Source organism: Adiantum capillus-veneris, chromosome 1, assembly GCF_014529385.1.
Source record: "Adiantum capillus-veneris isolate H3 chromosome 1, ASM1452938v2, whole genome shotgun sequence".
Classification (NCBI taxonomy): Eukaryota; Viridiplantae; Streptophyta; class Polypodiopsida; order Polypodiales; family Pteridaceae; genus Adiantum; species Adiantum capillus-veneris.
The window spans coordinates 118,808,245-118,828,682 of NC_140931.1; the positions used below are offsets into that span (position 1 = coordinate 118,808,245).

Genomic DNA, 20,438 nt, shown 5'->3' on the forward strand with positions numbered 1-20,438 from the left:
TTCCCCTTAGGCTCATTACGGTCCTTGTTTTCCGTGGGCTTAAGATTTCTCTTAGCCCCTTGTTGGAGATTGATTCTTGAAGCCACCATGTATGGTGTATGATCGTAGATATGGTGCGTGGCCTTTGGGAGTTAACATACTCCGCCATATCCTCAATTAAACACGCACAAAATCGTTGTTTTTGCTCTCCAAAATCCATCTTTTCGAAGACAATGGCTTTGAGATGTAAATCCCAAAACTTGTCTACACATTTATGGATAGATTCGTAGGGAGAGAGCTTCAAGCTTCTCCATTTAGTGAGAACTTTGTCTTTGGCATTGGTAGCCAAAAACTGCTTCATGATGGAAGCTCTTAAAGCTTTCCATGTTCGTGGAGCTTCACCATTTTCTCGTAGGCTAGACCACCATTGTCTGTGGACTTTTGAAAATGCATAGCTACATGACGTAGCTTAGAGGACTTCGTGAAGCCCTCATCTCCAAACGCCGCATCGAATTGCTGGATAAAGACCAAGACTTTGTCTGTAGCACCAAAGGTGCCATTGTAGATAAGGAAAGAGATGTTCTTTCCTCTCTCTTTGAACTTTTTGAGCTTGGACGACCTCTTCGAGGCGGCATAGGATTTCCTATGGCCTCTTCTTCTAGGTGGTTCAAGAGCTGCACCATCAATTTCTTCAAAAGAGGAAGAGTATGAGGAGGATGGAGAAGAGAGTGGCCTCTTTCTCGCCTTTTCCTTCCCTTGTTCCTCCTTGTCTGCACCATCACTTTCTTCAGAAGAGGAAGAGGGTGAAGAAGATGGAGAAGAGGGTGACCTCTTTCTCGCCTTTTTCTTCTCTTGTTTTCTCTCGTCCCTTTGAATTATGGTGTAGAGAAGTATGCGATGGTCTTCTCCGTTTAGGGGGTGTTGGAGAGCGTTTTGCCCGCCGTCTTTGTGGAGCCATCTCTGTCGAGGTGGTGTTGGAGAGCGTTTTGCCCGCCGTCTTTGTGGAGCCATCTCTGTCGAGGTGGCAGGAGACTCACTTCTTTCTCGGTGGGGGCTCTACCATTGAAACTTGGGTTCTCCTTTGAGAGGGAGATGCGTCGATGGTCTTCTCCGTTTAGGGGGTGTTGGAGAGCGTTTTGCCCGCTGTCTTTGTGGAGCCATCTCTGTCGAGGTGGCAGGAGACTCACTTCTTTCTTGTTCTTTCGGTGGGGGCTCTACCATTGAAACTTGGGTTCTCCTTTGAGAGGGAGATGCGTCATCAAGTAGTAAATTTTTGAGCCCTTCGTACCGATCCTCCTCTTCTTCCCGTATTGGAGAGAGTTTTGGAAGTCTCACTAGGAAGCTTCCTAGGTACTCTCTCTTCTTGGTGGGGAGTTTCGAGAATACCATGGGTGCACAATTGCTGTAGCACTTCACCTTGGAGGGATGGGTTGCCCAGGGCTTGTTGAAGCCTAGAAACAAGATAGTTTACAAGCATAGGGGCATCATTAATTGCTCTTTCATTAGCAAAATCAAAGCTATCAACATTCATTTCAATCTCTTTTCCTTTGCCAGCCATACTAGAAAATTTTAGGTGTAAATTTTTACTTGTTCTTTGGCACTTCAAGCCCTAGTTGCTACTCCTCTTTACCTTCAAAGATAAGCACTCAAGCATCTATATCCGTGTCTCGAATATTATTAATTGCAAGGAATAGAAGAGAGGGTTTAACACAGCCAAGATAACACCGGTTCCTGTCAAGCTTCTAATAGCTCAATAATGGTTAAGCTATAAGCAAGCCCCGTAGGACTCCATTATTAAGACCATAGCTCTCCACGGTGTCCCCATTAACTGCATAAAGCAGGCGTGCTTCAAGGATGAAAAATCCCTATTCTACTTACTCTTTTGCAATTAATAACACCAACCATTTGTAGCAAGCTTGAGGACCTCTCTTCTTGAGCAAGAAAAGAGAAACCAATAGCTCTGATACCAATGTAACATTTAATGCACTAGTAACTTATGTGTAGCGGAAATTGATAACATAGTGAGCATTTCATTAAAAACAAGTTCTTAATGAGCATAGAGAGAGTAATTAATTTGAGAAAGCAACATAGAAATTTACACCTAGCTAATTTGGCATTGACAATACTTGAAAAGAGAGAGAAAAAGAACAATTGACAATAGTTGAGGACCTGATTTACATGGAGCCGGTCCCCCCTCCATAAAGGCTTTGTATTATAGTTTCTCCCATCATAGGGAGACTTTTGTACAATAAAATCTTTGTGTTCCTTGATAAAACTAGTTGGTGTAATGAAGATGGAAGCTTCATACACCAAATTATGCTTGAAAAACACACCTAGTGTCCCTAGCCTCAGTTCCAAGACCTCACACACCTTCAAAAATGGTGAGACCTAGCAAGGAATAAGGATAGATTGAGAAGAAGAAGATGTATCTTACGAGAAAGAAGTATTCTCCCCACATAATCACTCTAATAGCATAGCTTATCTTGGTAATTAGCATGGTAGAGGAGATGAGCATGCCATTGAAGCTTGGCTCTTGGTTGGATTTGCATTCCATAGCCAAGAGTTGTTGGAGTAGGCCTCTACTTCTCAATGCTTGGAGAAGGAGATGGAGTTCTTCTTGCACACATGAGTGGTGTGTGTGTGGCAATGTGTTAGAGTAAAATGCAGCCTTCTCTCTCATCTTGGTCGACCCCTCTTGCTATTTGCTCTTGCTGGCCTCCCATTGGCTCCTCTAAAGCTTAGCCAATCACAAATTAAAAGCATAGTTGATAGCCTTTTGACAAGTGTCCCCCTTTCCCCTTTTGTGAGAGCTTTAGGTAATTAAATAATTCAATTAAACTCTCATTGGACCTCTTAGTCTTTTGGCCAATAGGAATCAGACAAGCCATTGGGTTGTTGAATGCTCATTGGACCCCTTGGTAGATTGTCCAATAGTCTTCTAGGGAGCTTAATTTTTATTGATTCTTTTATCAAGCATTTTTTAATTGATTAGACTAAATTTTCTCTAGCCTAATTCTCATTGTTCCACCTCTATGGCCATCCAATAGGATTTAAGGGGAGGTTGGGGGCAACTGGCCTAGGAGCCTTACATGTGTTCAATATTCCCTTTGTGTAAAGGGGGAGCCTTGGAGTGTGTGTGTGTGTGTGTGTGTGTGTGTGTGTGTGTGTGTTTCTCTCTCATCCCCTACAATAAGGGCTCGCCCCCTCCTTCCTAGGGATGTGGAAGACTTTTTAGTCTTCCCATGACCATCCAATTTTCTCCTTGATTTGGCCATTGGATAAATGAGTTAATTTTTGGAACCTTAGCCTATGGAAGTCTTAATGGAGTTGAACCTTAGGTCTTTTAAGTCCCATCGAAGCAAATTTCTCTTTTGGAGACTGTCCCCCTTTGGATCCCTGACAGAGATCGGTTTGGCAGCCTTACCAATATTCTAGCTTTTACTGCCCTGGTACTTTCCCATATTAAATGATCAATTTAACATGAGAAAATCATTTTGGGAGTATTAGATATTAGTTTTTATGACAAAGCTTCAATCCCAAAGAGCATAAATGGTTTTTCAATCAAAGCTTCAAGAAGATTTGAAAGCAAACTTGAAGGTGGGTTTTACCAAGCAATCAAAGAAGACAATTTTTTTTGTGAAGAGTGGTTTCACCCCGGTGAAGAGGAGCTTCACAAAGGAATTTTCTCTTACTCGCTCTCTCATTAAAAAGTTCAAAATCTTGCAGGCAAGCACAATAACTTGCAAATAATTTTTTTCAATGATCTCCTAAGAGATTTTTGTGCTCATGTAAAGAGGTAGACACTGGCTAGGAGAGTCTCCTAAGCTAAAACCCCTCTATTAGCACAATGGAAGAGCTGAAAGGGCTTAGGAAATTTGACGGTGAGGGCTTTCATACTTGGCAAATCAAGTTAAAAGGCTACTTAATGAAAAAGAAATTGTGGGGAGTAGTCAAGCCAACGCTCACTGATCCGACATCTATTGCTGGTGCACAAGTACTGACACGAGCTATGAGTGCACAAAATCAAGCCAAGGACGAGCAGTCATTAGGAATCATAATCATTGCACTACATGACAATCACGTACACTTTACTGATGACTGTGATACCTCATCAGCTGCATGGGAAGCATTAGAAAAAAACTTTGGAGCTAGGAAAAAGAAGAGCAAAATGAGCTTAAAGAAAGTTCTATACAAATTACAAATGGAACATAACAAAGATATTGCAAGCTTGGTCAATCTCTTCAAAAACATGACCACACAACTAGCTTATGTAAACAATGCAATACCAAAGGAGGACAAAATCACAATTCTTCTAGCAGCCTTATCACCTAGCTTTGACCAGATCATGACCATCATTGAGGAGAAGGATCCAACACCAAATTTTCAAGGTGTCATCAACTCTTTATTGTTCGAGGAGAAGAAGCAAGGAAGGAATGCTACTTCAGGGGGAGGAGCTTTTACAGTTGGCTCTAGTAACGAAACTTGCTTCAAGTGTGGCAAAGAAGGGCACATAGCAAAGGACTGTCTAGCATCGAAGACTTGCAGCATTTGTGGGAAGAAGGGTCACTTTCCTTGCAAGTGTTTCAAAAAGGACAGAGGAAGCACCAACGTAAATTCAAGGCCCAAAGTCTATTTGGCAGAAGAAGACAAAGATGAAGATGAAAGAAGAAGACGACACTAGCCTTCTAGTCTATGACGACGTTCTCTAGCTTTTTCGTTTTGCCTTTCCCCTTTAGTTGTATTTGTTTGGAGATAGCTTGGACTAGCTTGGTCTCAGTTTTATACATATGTTTGAGGGGAGGTGTTGAGTGTATCTTGGATTGGGATGGTCTCTTGGATTGGAGATGTTCTTTTGCTCCTAGATTGGAGTGTGCCAAAGATGTCAATTTCTTCAGTTTCTTCCTAACCTAAACCTCAAGGGGAGGATTGTAAAGTGTGAGCTTTGTCCTAGAGTACTAGAGTATGAGTCAAGGAGAGGAAAGGTGGATTTATCCCACAGGCAGTGGTGCAAGGTTGTAGAGCTACTTAAAGCTCATTTCATGAATGAATAAAAAAAGTTCTATTTTGCATTACATCTCTTTTGTTTATGGTGACCTTGTGATGGCTTAGCAACAACTCAAGACCTTGTTTATGAGTCCAAGTTAATTGATCTTGGAACCTAATTCGCTTGAGTGATAATCTAGCCAACACACACTCACTTGTGTGCACTATATTTCTCTTTCATCCACCTTGGATCGTGCGCAACAAAAGGCCAAGTCGGGGACGCCATTCGAACTCACTCTCTAGCCATACGCCACGTCGGCGATGCCATTCGAACTCACTCTCTAGCCAATAACTGACTGATGCGTCAGCTGACTTACACCAAGAACACGCTCATGGGTGTACCCTTACTGGTGCAAATTGGTTGATTTCTTGGCAGTAGGATGGGCCTTCTATAGGGACGCGTCCGCTTTTATCGGGCTTTTACCCTATAAGGCTATGTTTGGGCCTTGGAAGTTGGGGAATGGAAAAGTATGCGATAGATATTTTTGGAGGGGGACAAGAAAGCTTCATGGACATGAAGTGGCACACAAAGAGATGCACACCATGTGGGACATGCCTACTGAGAAGCCAACCAGATTGCATGCCAGCCTGCTTTGGCCAACTCAGCTCAAGAAATCCTTGCTGGGTTTTAAGGTTCCAACCCCACGACAGATTAAACAGAAGAGGGGCCTTCTCATCTTTCTCTGTTTCCCGTGCACTCCCCTGTTTCTCGCCATAGCCGGGGGTCGCCATGGCCGACCTCACCCAGCCTCTCGTCCGGCCCAAGCGCAAAACCACCGTCGTCGATTACCTTGTCCAGCTTCGATGGATCGTCGTCATCTTCGTCGTCCTCCCGATCTCCTTCACCTTCGACATGCTTGCCTACTTCGGCGACATGTGGTCCAACAGCAAGTCCTATAAGCGCCGCCAGAAGGAGCATGACGCTAACGTCCAGAAAGTCATCAATCGCCTCAAGGAGCGCGACCCCAAGCGCGACGGCCTCGTCTGCACGGCCCGGAAGCCCTACATTGCTGTCGGCATGCGCAATGTAGATTACAAGCGTGCTCGCCACTTCGAGGTTGATCTTTCTTCCTTCCGCAACGTTCTGGATATCGACACAGAGCGCATGGTGGCGAGGGTGGAGCCACTGGTTAACATGGGGCAGATCACCCGCGTGACGGTACCCATGAATCAAGCGCTTGCTGTTGTTGCAGAGCTGGACGACCTTACAGTTGGGGGCCTTATCAATGGCTATGGAATAGAGGGAAGCTCTCATATTTATGGTTTGTTTGCTGACACTGTTGTCGCCTATGAGATTATCCTCTCTGATGGAACTCTTGTCAAAGCCACAGCAGACAATGAATATTCAGATCTCTTCTATGCCATACCATGGTCGCAGGGTACGCTTGGCCTTCTTGTGGCTGCAGAGATCAAGCTCATCCCCATCAAGGAATACATGCGGGTCACTTATGTTCCAGTTCGAGGCACCCTCCGTGAGCTCGGGCAGGCATACATTGACTCTTTCACAGATCCAGATGGTAACCAGGACTCAAGTGATGTGGTGCCAGAGTTTGTTGAGACCATGATCTACAATCCCAATGAGGCTGTATGCATGACAGGGCGCTATGCCTCCAAGGAAGAAGCCAAGAAGAAAGGCAACAAAATTAATGAGCAGGGATGGTGGTTTAAGACATGGTACTACCAACATGCACAGACGGCCCTGAAGAAGGGTGAGTTTGTGGAGTATATCCCCACCAGAGATTATTATCACCGCCACACGCGCTGTCTTTATTGGGAGGGCAAGCTCATCTTGCCTTTTGGTGACCAGTTTTGGTTCCGCTGGCTATTTGGTTGGGCCATGCCGCCGAAGGTCTCGTTCCTCAAGGCTACGCAAGGAGATGCTATCAGAAACTACTACCATGAGAAGCACGTTATCCAGGACATGCTTGTGCCTCTCTACAAAGTGCCAGATGCCCTTGAGTTTGCGCACCAGGAGCTCGAGGTCTGCTCATTTGCTGTCTTTCAGAATGTTGTTAATGTGGCTAGATCTACTGTTTCTCATTTCCTGACTTTCAAAATGTTGTTAATGTGGCTAGATCTACTGTTTGGGCTGAACTGGGCTTGATGCGGATATATAGTGTTCGTAGTGTATGCATGGTTCTTCTCTTTTGATATCTTAGTTTTTTCCCCTTGTTGGTGCACTTTAGATCTTTGTTTTAATTGCAATAACTCCTGCTAGAGCTACTATATTTCCTTGGCTCCTTCATCTAACGTTATAATCATGAGCTTGTATGCGACTAGGATTCCTAGTTGATTTTTGGCTTGCTTTGCATCAGCTAACAGGCCTTTGCTGATGTCTATCTGTGGTGTTTGTAGTTATACCCTATATGGCTATGTCCCCATAAGCTACACAAATTCCCTGTGAAGACAATGATTTACCCTGAGCCAGGCTTTGAGAGGCACCGCAGACGGGGTGACACCCATTATGCCCAGATGTATACAGACATTGGGCTGTACTACACACCGAACCCTATTCTGCGAGGGGAGGAATTCGACGGTATCGAGGCGTGCAGAAAAATTGAGCAGTGGCTGATTGAAAATCATGGTTTCCAGGCGTTGTATGCAGTGACAGAGCTGAATGAAAAAGAATTTTGGCGTATGTTTGATGCCAGCCTTTACAGCCGCGTGCGCGACAAGTACAAGGCAGTGGGAACCTTTATGAGTGTTTACTACAAGTCGAAGAAGGGACGGAAGACAGAGAAAGAGGTTCAAGAAGAAGAACAGAAGATTTCTGAGTCAGCGTATGCGGATTTGGAAAACCCTGCTGATTAGCTAACCAGAGCTACAATCATAGGTTGTAGATTTAGCACCGAATCTACTTTCTCTGCAGGGACTGCTTGCTGTTTTGGAATAGGTAGGAGACTGATTGTAGCTCTTTGTGATGGTAGTTTAGTTCTAGTTATGCATGACCCACAATTTTGATGACTAAGCTCCTTGTGTGTACCGTGTGTTTTCAATGAGACTTTCTCTTTCGATCCCAACGGCTGCTTTTGAGTGCTAATCAAGAGTTACTTCTCAAGCCTTGTGTACTTGAACACCTGCAGATATGTGGGCCTAGGGCTTTTGCTTTGATTGTGAGAATTGCTTCTGGTGAACGCTTTAGTTTTTAAGTGCGCAGTAAACCACATTGTTTCCATTTTGCTGATGAAGTATGATTTGGTAAGTGGTTAGATGCAAGTGCTCCTGAAAAACTGCAGAAATATTCTATGTGAAGTGAATCTGAGCATGTATGCGAGAAGCATCTTGCGGCTACATCTTGAGGTGGCGGGTTCGGCTAGTAGCCTTGTCTAATCTTCTTGGGGAAGTAGGGGGGGGGGGGGGGGGGGTGGTGTGGGGGTGGGGTAAAGAGTTTTGTTCAGGTAGGAATGGATTGAATGTATGGGCCAATATCTGAGTGTTTATGTTGCTGCCTCCAGTAAGAAAGGGATTCGTTTGAACTACAAGGTGTCCTTTCAGAATAGCTTTGCCCTTCCTTATACCCAAGGCCAACCATCTGTTTAATTTGAATGCCCTTAACTAACTGTTTGATGCTATGTGTTTACTCGATTTGTCAAGGCACGCCCATCACCATGTGACTACCAAATGTTGGTGGTTTTTCTATCTGGAGAGCTGCCCCGAGGAGATGAGCTAGGGTGTAAGGGCAGGGAGTCATATGAAGCGTGAATCGATGCATGCTAGGGTTCATTTCATGCATGTCTCAATTGAGCTCTGTGTTGATTTTTCTTGTTTAATTTAGAAATTATACTTTTCCTGAGGAGGAGCGTCTTGGCTCTGTATGAGAAAGGAAAGGGAAAAAGTTTCCAAGGTTGAAGACGGCTTGAATTGGTTTAAAATGTGCTCAAAAAGCAAGTAATGTACTCTTGTCATCTCATGTACATGGATAATTGTGGCAAATGAGTCATATTAATGTTTACAGTGCTAAAACTCATTGATCCTTATAGATGCTTGAACAATTATCTCGAGTCAATATTGGGGTGTTCAATTTTGACAAATTTGCAAGAGAGTTATTGAGGCATATTTATATGAATGTGCGAGTTTTTATCTTAGCAAATTCATGATGATATATAGCACTCTAATTCTCTACTTTATTGACAAGGTGCCTCATCTATGTCCGATGGAGGAGACATTCAGCACAACATCGTCTAGGAAGACAATTTACTCATAATCAAAGTACCGACCATGCAAAAACATTTCATAGATTAGGGGACTATGGTTGCACCAAAACCATATGCCTTTGGTAGATGTTGGTTGCTGTGACTTCAAATAGGATTCTTTTGGCTTGTGAAAGCATACCTAGGAGGAGAAGGGGGAAACACATAGAAGTCTTAGAATGTCTTCTTGGCTTCTTAATACAGGGTGAAGTCTTCACAATGGATCAATAAGGTGAGCACAGTGGGGTCATGAAAGTTAAAAATCTACTTGAAAAGGTGAAGGAAACTCGTGATCACCTCTCAAAGCATGAGAGAGAGAGAGAGAGAGATATGGCAGTGCTTAAAACGAAACTTTTTACTTAGCCCTTGATGTATATGACATATTACAAAATTAAAGTTATTAATTGTTATTTATGAATAAAAGTGCGCAAACTTCAATCTTGACAATTAAGATACAAGAAAATAGGAATGGGTATTTATTATCTTCAATTGTAAAATTACTTGTAAAGTTTGCATGTTAGAAAACTTCAACCTATTGATTGCTTGCCTATGCATTCCTACAGAACTTTGTCAAAAGGGTTCTAAAAGCATGCAATGTATCTCTCTCTATCTCATGTGCCATGCAAAGAGCCTTAAAGAATTATACATGTCACTACATAAAAGTATCCTTTCACAAAGTAGGCATCCAAACATAAAGAGATTCTTTCACAAACAATCAATGTATTTGAGGAGGTGACTTGAGAGAGAGAGAGAGTGTGTGTTGGTGGATACGCCGCGAGCAGACGCTAGCATAGCAAAAACAAAACCAACAACTCTATGTCAGTCAAGGACGAAGTTCAACCCGTAGGCGCATGGAAACAAGGAGATGTGTGTCAATCACCTACTCAACCTTTTAAGAAAATCTCTACTTGAGGAAACCAATCTAAATGTCCTATGTATTTGTGAATGCAACTCAACCTACAATGCTCATGCTATCCGAAACTAGACCGCAAGCACTCGAAATGTCACGAAACTCAGAGGAAATACTCTTCTCATCAAGAGGTCATTACTCTATGGACTCTGACTTGATATCGTGAATTGCCCCATGCGACAATTGTGTTTGAAGACAGACAACAAAATGCAGGTCATCACTTTTCGATTTGTATGATTCTAATATGCAGATCTACTCACCGTGAATCCACATGCATAAAGAAATCACCAATCGGACACACGGCTTGCAAAAAAACTCACCCGGAAGCTTGTAGGAGCTCGCTTCGCGGACGACACCGGAATCGTGCAAGCTTGCCGTTGGATTGAAGCCTGCCGTTGGATTGAAGCCCTAGCTGATGCTAACGCATTGGTGGTGTCGCTTTCACAATGGAAGCTCCATAGAGTGCGTAGGGAAGAGAAGAAGTCTCACTCTCTCTCTCTCTCTCTCTCTCTCTCTCTCTCTCTCTCAGACATAACGCACAGTAAACATGAGTTTGTATTAATTTAAAAGTCTATCTTAGGGTTACAAAAATTGGCTTATATACAATTCCTCCTAGAGGCTCGTTCTCACAAAGAATATTGGCCGCTTAACCCATTACAAAATGTCATGTTGTTAAAATAAGCGACACAAAAAAGTTGAGAAAGGTTTTTTCTGTGTTCAACCGTCAACACTCTCCCCTTCCGCATCCATGTCGTCCCTGACATGACGGTTCTTCTTCTTGCAGGCCGTCTCATCGATTCGTCTCTAGTGGAAACCGGGTGGCGTGATCATCTTTAAGTATGACTCATACCTAATATTTTCGATGCTGATTGTTAGGTCAAAATTTTTGATGTCATATGTAAAAAACCCGGTGTAGAAAGCTTCTTCAAAGGCTTGCATGTGATAGCTTGGCAAAAACATCACTCGCTGGTAGAAATGATGTAGCACTTGTGGTGATGGTTGAGTGGATATATCATAAGACAGCTTGGTGATAGTGTTACCCGTTGACAACATACTGGAATTTGTGGCTTTATAAGGCGTGAACACTTCGATGCAAGCTAATAAGGTATTTCAGATTTTTTTGAGCATCACACATGTCAGATCAGGAGAGCCAGTGAAAAGCTTAATGGAGCCCGTTAGGGTTTTCACCATATAAGTGCCACTTATTCTCTCTCATGCCTTGGGTGTTGGAAGTTAGAGGTAATTTAGACATGTAGGATGTTCTCTATTAACCTGGCATGTTCTGACCATCTTCTTGTTCTAGGTACTGGGCAAAAAGAGACGTCATCTCTGATAGTCTTTGGTGCTTCAACCAGACATACAAGGTATGCTGGGAACTTTGTTAACCATCCTTTTCTCCACCTCGGTTGTGAGTCGACTATCTGTTTGGAAACTGATTCATCTTTGATATCGCCTTCGAAAAGTGGCATCCTCTCCTCTGTCTGTATCCTTTTTCTTTATTGCTAATACTTCAAATCGCAGGAGAGGGTATGGCAGGGATGGTTGCATCCAATCCTCCCTGATCACATTTGTATCGATTTTCAGGGTTCCTACGGAATGGAGCATCCTCTTTTGCTACTCGATGACTGCCCGTGCAATGTCTTCAATTTTCTTTTCTATTAATTGTTTTAATCTGTCCTCTTCTTCAAATGTGAGTGTAGGCTTTGCTTCTCGAGCTCGTGGGGGAACATCCAGTAGCATTTACTCTTCAGCTCCTTCTGGGAGTTCGAATGGCTCTTGTTGGACATTGACTCCAGTGTCACTTGAACCCGGATCTGCTGGTCGGTGCCGAGTCTGCTCCACTTGTTGCTTGAGGCTTTCAAACTGCCTGTGCACTTCGTTCTCTCTTTGTGTTGCTTCTTCAACATTGTTTAGCAAAAGTTCTTGCAGAGTTTCTAGATGCTTAGTCAGTTCCCCATTCTCTTTTTGCAGCACTTGTTGTTGTTCACTCAATCTTTCCTCTACTGCTAGGAAGTCTTCCGCCATATGCACTCTCTGTCTCTGCTCCAGCCTCAACTCCCATTGAAGTGTTGCTATTCGATCTTCCAAGGCTTGTGTGGCCTAGCTTTTCGTTCTTGTGCTGGTTGTGGCCGCTCTTGGAGTTCCTCGCACCCTCTGTATGGTAGCTTGCTTCAAGGAGATCCTTGTAGATATGTTGTCTTTCCTCTTCCGTCAATGACACGTATTCATATGTTTTTTCAGGTTGAGAAGTAGAGGGATGGGTGTTGTGTGTAGTTTCCATGGTGGTAGGAGGAGACAGTGGTGGCACTTCTGTCTTTTTTTCTGTTTTAGTCTCCTCCATCATCTCCTCTTCCTTTTCTAATCCTCTTTCTGATCCTCTTTCACTTATGGCAATTCTTTTAGTTTCTTCTTGATGTTTTGTATTTCTTCCGCAGTGAAGGGTTCTAGACTGTTGTTCAATTACCTCTTCAGATTCTTCGTAAGCCCAGATATAGTGATCGAATTGGTCCTCAAGTGGTATTGAGGAGCTGCCTCCAATCTTGGATGGATATGGCACCCAGTATTCTTCGAAATTGCCTTTTAGCACTCGCTCATCCTTGAATTGCTCGATCAGTCTTTCGATGCGAGCCGCTTTTTGACTGTTAGTCTCTTTTGGCTTTTCTTCCTTTGTCGTCTTTGCTTTACCTTTCTTCTTTGGAGGCTCTTGTTCAGTGTCTTCTGGAACCGTCTCGAGCTTTCTCCTTAGTCGAGTTGTAATTGCAGGGGCTGCAGCCGCAGGGAGCTCCTCTTCTACATCTTCTTTCAATCTTAACCATTCATTTTGAGATGGTGGTTCTGGCCACCTTCCACATGCACCAATGGCTTCATATGGAATTTTTGTTAGAATTTCTCCACCTCCAATGTACTTCGGGTTGTCGGTCCCCATTCCGACCACTTGCTCATGTAGATACTTAGCGTAGTTCACTTCTTTGGGTACACTACTCTTCAATGCCCAGGTGATGGTGGTGTCTACTGCATGTGGCGGAGTGGTATACTTTTGAGGCCACTTACGGCACACATGAAAGTATTGATTGTAGAGTTTGCAGATCTTAGTTTCTCTTGGATCAGCGTCCTCAAAAATTTGATTAATCTTCTTTTGAGAATAAACCTTGACTTTGTCTCTTCTCTCTCTGATTGAGCTGCCTTCATTTTGTAGCCCCAAAGCATTGGCAATGATTTGAGGGGTAATGACCACCTCTATCTTCTGTATCATCTATCCATGCCTTAGAGGGCTTTAGGGTTTCTGGTGGGACGGTGAATGGCTCTGCTACAACTAGAATGTCCTTAAGGGCATGCCTCCTCTTCTTTGCTGAAGATTTGCTGGAATCCATTGATCCTGAGTGCACTCCAAAGTTCAAAGTTAGCGTCCTTCACAAAATCTGACTTTTACTTAGCTTCTAGCTATCCAAATGATTTCAAAGTTGAACCACAAGCTAATTAGGACATGCACACTTGCTTATCACAAGAACAAAATTGCAAATTGGTGCTCATTTCATGCTGTGAGACATCATACGCGTATGATGTCTATGTGCTCAGATTGAGGTAAAACTTGTCCTTTGCATAGCCCATAGCTTGTACATCACATATATATGTCTGGTTTGAGATTTGATTCAGGGTTGAGCTAAATTTTTGGCTTAAAGGCTCTATAGAGGTTCTGAAACCAGATATTGGGTGTATTTGGATGATATGAGATTCAAAAGGTCTGGCACTTAGTAAATGAACTCATTGGCACATAGTCAAAACATGCGTTTGGTCAAAACCTTTGTTGGTAATCAATTTGGCACTGGAGACATCATACACATATGATGTCTTTGATCAACGAATGACTCCAAATTCATTGAGTGTGATGTTTATAGCATTGATGGCCGGCTTTAAAAAACCTTGGCCGTGGGAACTAACCCCGAGAGGGGAGCTTAATATGAATAAAAAAAACATTTTTTCATGTTGCAGGCTACCGCCACCCCCCCCCCCCCCCCCCCCTCCTTGTCCTTACGCTCACAGAGGGGCCGCCACCCTTGGCACCACCCTCTCTCTCTCCTTGAAGCTTGGCACCACCCTCTCTCTCTCTCTCATCCATTATCATAAGCGCCAACTCTCTCTCTACCTCTTTCTATACACACAGACACACACACACCCCACCCACCTCTCTCTCTCTCTCTCTCTCTCTCTCTCTCTCTCTCTCTCTCTCTCTCTTTCTGTGTCGGCAGCAAGCCTGGCGAAATATATATATATCTCTCTCTCTCTCTCTGTGTGTGTCTCCACACACACACACACACACACACTCAACTCTCTCAACTCTCTCATCTCTCTCTTTCCATACACACACACACTCACACACACACACACACACACACACCTCTCACCATATCTAGCTCTCTCTCCATCTCTCTCTCTCTCTCTCATCCCTATCTCTCTCTCTCTCTCTCTCTCTCTCTCTCTCTCTCTCCTTTTGTGTCGGCAAGGAGTAAATTCACTCCTCTTTCTCTCTCTTTCCACACACACACACACACACACACACACACACACACCCACATACACACACATACATACCCTACATGCATAAGCACACACACACAATCACATACGCACCCACAATGGACACACACGGCATGCACAAGAAGGAAAAGAAGCAACAAAAATGGACATCGATGCATCAACAAACGACACCAAAAACACGCGATGGCGACAACAATTCAAAGAAAGATGCCCAAGGCATGCCCCAGCCGGCACCGAAATTGACGAGCGCGCTACACCAACGCACTAGTAAAGCCTGCAATTCATTGGCATCTCATCCACGATGCATTTCCTCAGTAAACATCTGTAGGGTAATTCATTTTCCGTTTCCTAAGCCAAACTTTGTAAAAAACCATTTGTATATTCCACCTCTCTCTAGGTGATGGTCACAAAGGCCCACCTAGGAGAATATCATTTTCTTATTTCTCCCAAAACAAAGCACCAGTCACCCCATCTGGGACCGGCTGCCTGCTTTGTCTCTCCGGCTTAGGGCCCTAAAACTAATTAGTTTGTACTAAACTAAGCAGCCTGCACCTATAAAAGAGCACTGAGAGGTCACTATCAGAGGGGAGTCAGCACTTGAAGGAGAAATCATGCACATCCGCTGACTCCAAGGGTCAATATGCATAGGAGTAGGATCTTCGTACACATGAAATTTTCCTAGAGAATGCACTATAGTCTCTCTCTCTCTCTCTCTCTCTCTCTCTCTCTCTCTCTCTCTCTCTCTCTCTCTCTCTCTCTCTCTCACCGCAGTCTCCATCTCGTCAAAACGAGGGGTTTTGTAAATACCATCTTGAATCAAGGTTGCCCGCACATTCCGAAGGGTCTTCATCTCTTCCGTCTACGTCTCCATCTCCTCCATCTATGCCTCCATCTCTCTCTCTCTCTCTCTCTCTCTCTCCTCTCTCTCTCTCTCTCTCTCTCTCTCTCTCTCTCTCTCTCTCTCTCCCTCCCTCTCCCTACTGTACACTGTATTGTTGTCATTCGAATCGCTGCTGTCGCGTCCTAGCCGCTCAAAATTAGGTGGTGCCCCCTATTCACTCCTTGTGACGAGTACTGCATGCAAGGGCCTGGCGTAGAGGCCGCTGGGGTCCATTTTGCACTTGCGCTTGTCATATGGTGCCCCCATGAAGGAGGGCTTCTCAAAATCCTTCAGTTTACAACACTGAAAATGATGCACGTCGTCGACCATGGACAAGTGGCTGCGGGAATTCTCCAATTGGAGAACGGAGGAGGAAGAAATTGAAGAAGCACTAAGAGCCTTCATCGAAGTGCTACTGCCGGAATACACCGTTGTCAACATCCAGGAAGTAAGTTCTCCATCTCGCATCTCTCATTCTAACTGTGAATCAAGAGCCACCCGAGGGAGGGTAGCAGTCTGCTCTCATTGCCGTCACCCACCGCACTCTATCAATGAGTGTCATCAATGGAAGTAAAGGAGAAGCGGAAATCCTCTACATTGATGTCCACCGCCAAGAAATCGTCCATATTAAGGAAGGAAAGAGGTTAGTAAAGCCTCTCTTCCCTAAGGAATCTGAAAATAGAAGTGTAGCCTTTCCTCTTAAGTGGCCAAAAGGGGCTGCTTGTGCCAAGGGAAAAGGAGGGCTAGGCCAATCCTAAATCACATGACCCCCAAGGAAGAAGAAACACCTGGTCACGCGAGTGCTTTGTGTTCGGCTCTAGAAAGGAGAATCGTGCCTAGGCTGCCAGAAAGAAGGTCATCCAAAGTAAAGCGGCGGAAGATCGCCTATCGATTCGCGGAGCGCATGCGAGTACTGCTAGTTCACTTCGACAACCCTGAAGCGAAGGTGATAAGGAGGTTCCCATGCCCTAGAGAGGAGTGGTTTGGATACTATCCTTGTTGTTTTGAAAGGTGGGTAGAGGGCCTTCCTCCTCTCCCCATACAACTCATCGTGAAGAAACTGTCCACCACGGATGAAACCCAGTGGGCCGAAGATGAGCTACAATCAAATGGTGTGGAATTCATGCAGCGAGCCGATTACGATAACTACTTACAATTGATGCTAGATAAAAGGCCAGGAGTGGTCAAACACGTCACCATCACTCCATACGTGTTGAGCAATGAAGGGAAGGTGGAGCCTATGAAGGGTGATGACCTCCTGTGGATGTGCCAACTTGTCAACACCGGCATGGTAAGGCTATAAGTGAGTACTCTACACTCTATGCATCATTGATAACGGACCAACCGCTTTTTCGTTTAGGTTTCTGCAACACATGCACATACATATATATGTAGATACAAAAATCTTATATCAGCAGAAGATTGTGTTCTTGTTAAATGCTGCGGTGCTAGGAGAGATTCTTAGCTCCCTAAATCCCATCATCCTCCTCGTGTTGGATTACCATCACTCCTTGAATGTTTCAATTTTCATCCTGTTTTGATCTATCCACCCAACCTTGTAAGAAGCCGCTTTAAGCCGCTAAGCTACTTGTGTTTAAGAAAAAATAAAAAGAAAAAAAGAGGAGTTTGAAAAAAATCTTGTTTTGCAATGGCAAACGTTTCATTCCCAACCTTCATGGGTAAGGTGGGGGAAGATGCTTCAGATTTCCTAGATAATCTTGAAATAGCACCTGTCATCTCTGGAAGGGATGAAGATGCTTCGCATCTGCGTATTTTTTCACTGTTAATAAAAGTGGAAGCAAGATCATGGTACAACGCTTTGGTGCAAGCCACCAAGGAGAGGTGGGACCTGCTAAGAGCAGCATTTCTAAAGCGCTTTGGAGAAGGCACCACATCAAAAAAATTCTGGCAATTGTTGATGGGGTTGAAGCAAGGAAATATGGCTGAATATGCAGCATACGAATCAAAGTTTGTGGATCTATGGGGACGATGGGTTGCATCGCTGAGGGAGGGGGAAGGGGCACCCGATTTCCTAAATAAAGACCGGTTTGTGGTTGGTTTATGGCCAATTCTTAAAGAGAAGATGAAGGGAAGGTTTCCTGTTATGTATGAGGTAGCAGTTGAAGTAGCCCGCCGCCTTAAAGATAAGAAATTGCGTCTACAAGCCAGAGCTACAGAGGAAGAGGAACCGGATAGGACCCGAACCACACCTAGCCGTACCTGTAGCAGCAGTCCAGATGAATAAGCCACATGAACCGGGTGAAGATCAACAAGACCTGCTCAACCAAATCACCAACCAGTTAGAGAATCTTTTAGTACATCTGGTGCAGCAAGTGCATGCATCTGCCAGAAATCCAGAGCAAGGAAGAGGGCAGTGAAGACATAATCACGACTACCATTGTTACAATTGTGGAGAGGACGGCCATGGCATGTACTACTGTCCTCATCCAAGAAGGCAGAACTTCAATAGAGGAGCAAGGCAAAATCAGATTTCTCCACCAAGGGCGAGGCCACCACCGCCCAAGCAACCAGAGCCGATTTCACCGTCCAAATCCTTCGACCTCTCGTACCACCACCACCACCACCGCAACCTCTAATTCCACCTCTACCCCCACCACCTGCTTGAAACCAAGCAGTGAGTGTCATCAATCTTGAAGCTAAGGGAAATGCGAAGGAAGAAGAGCGTGTCAAAGAGAAGGAAAAAGGAAAAGGAAGTGGATGCCATGGGAGTGAAGCATGCTAGGAATGAAGAGGCCTCTCAAAGGGAGGAAAAGATGAAAGGAAAAGGAGAGCCTAGCAAGCATGCATCTAAGCCTCGACAAAAGATTGACATTGTGGATTTTTTGATGTGGGCAAGTATGCTAAACCATATGACCTAGTTCAAGATGTTTTGATGAAGGGTCCAAAAATAAGCTGGCCCCAACTACTCCATCTTGCACCTAGGATGAGGAGAAAATGGACGAAGATGGTAATACTAGAAAGTCAAGACCAAGGATAGCTAGGGCTATCTCTGGGAAGCTGGACAGACATCCTACCTATCATGGATGCCCACATAAAGGGGCAACACATCTCAAACATCTACATAGATGGTGGTGCACAAATATGCGTCATGAGTGAGAAAATGATGCAGCATCTAAGCCTAGAGGTAAGTAGGCCGGAACCCTACCGAGCTAAAATGGCAAATAACGTCAAAGTGAAGTGCGTAGGCATTGTGAATGCAGTCAAGGTGAAGGCATTCAACACAGAAGTGGAGGTAGACATGTTTGTCATGCCACACAAAGGGGAGGGCTACCCTATCATTCTTAGAAGGCCATGGCTCATGGCTATGAAGGCTAAGCAGGATTGGAGTACCGGAGTGATCCAGATGAAGGATGCTAAGGGAAAGCCCATTTCTATGACATGAAGAGTGGTAAACAATGCAACATTATCTTGAGGCATCGGAAGATGAATTCACCAGTGACTCTTCGACCACCTCGGGAGAAGGGACGACAACAACTGAAGAGAGCAACAGTAGCATCAAAGTGATGGGAGTCATCCTCACAGATCCAAAGAGATTGACACAGTCTAAAGCATCACTGAAGGACCAAGAGGGACCATCAGGTACGCAAACCTTGGTGGATACAAGTAAGTTACATTGGATGCTCTCCAATGAGTTAGCTAGTGGAGAGAGAAGAGTACATCTCTACGCTGGGTAACTTCACCACACTTTTCATTGATGGTTATGACAAGATCACATGCATCACAGTGGTGCAGCACCGCATAAGACTCAAGGAAGGAAGTAAGCCTGTAGTGCAAAAGCTCAAAAGTCTTGGGGTAGTTTAGCAAGAGGGATTGCTCAAAGAGGTAAGGAATTTGCTACAGGCAGGTTTCATTTACCCCGTCGAAGACTCAGAGTGGGTCTCTGTAATGGTGGTCACGCCAAAGAAGAATGGTGGTACATCCAAAGTGTGTCGACCCTAGAAGGTGGCATGGGCAGATATGTGCAGGCTAGTAGAAGATTGGCAAAAGGTTGGAGCAGCTAGGAAGATCATGGACTAACAGGTAGCAGCGGAGGTGTATGACTGATGCGGTTTATAGGCCAAGGAAGGCTTCATAAGGGGCTAATTTGGGTAGTATGTGAACGAGATGCAAGCTACAGTCTTTGGGTCCAGAAATGTAGAGCTTGAAGTGCTGAAGGAGCAGGTCCAAACGGCTCATCAAACCGAGCTATGGAGCCCAAAATATTGAAGGTTGAAGGTTCAATGTGTTGCAGATTCTTGCCGAACAGGGTGTTTGAGGACAGGTGGTCCAAGTGGGAGTTAGGGTATAGATGTGTAGTGCTCTATTTATGGAGCCTATCTGTCTTTTCGGATTGCAAATCAGAGCTCGGGATAGCAAGTTATGTTTATTTGAAGATTTTTCGGGGGCCGGGTCTGGGCCCACTTGCCCACATCAGAGGATGCGCCGTCTGGTATTTTCTAGGCCTTGACAGGGTTCAAGCATATAAAGCATGCAGTGTGGAGTCAACAGGAAGTCACGGCTTGTGATTCTGAGCCTCGAGCACCAAGTTACGGTATGGCCAAGCCCGAGCAGGTGAGGGGGAAGTATTTACAGATGATTTTTTTAAAGTTTTGGCGGCCTCGGATAGTGGGCTTGAAGAAGTCAAAAGTTGATGGGGATTGTGTAGAATGAAGCCAGGTATATGAATTTGCGGCCGGGCTTTATGGCTCTGGAATGGGATCTGTGAGAAGAGAATGGGAATGGAGCCAAGTTGGCACCCCAAGAGGGGGTTCTCTCTCATAAAGTAGTTTTTTTGGAGGCCACCCTAAGAGGGGCCGCTTTTGGACTGCCACATGGCAGAAGCAAGTCCCATATTTGATTGGCTGGCCGGATAGAGCAGGGTATAAAGCCGGGCCGTGAG

The 20,438-nt window shown here is 44.5% G+C and overlaps 1 protein-coding gene across 1 annotated transcript; it reads left to right on the forward strand.

Moving 5' to 3' along the window:
* Nucleotides 1-5,658: 5,658 nt before the first annotated feature.
* On the forward strand, nt 5,659-8,042 carry DWF1 (cell elongation protein / DWARF1 / DIMINUTO (DIM)). Its single transcript, XM_086520019.1, has 2 exons — nt 5,659-7,003; nt 7,378-8,042. The coding sequence occupies exons 1-2, from the start codon at nt 5,753-5,755 to the stop codon at nt 7,831-7,833; spliced, it is 1,707 nt and encodes a 568-aa protein (XP_086376145.1). The 5' UTR covers nt 5,659-5,752; the 3' UTR covers nt 7,834-8,042.
* The last annotated feature ends 12,396 nt before the right edge of the window (nt 8,043-20,438 follow it).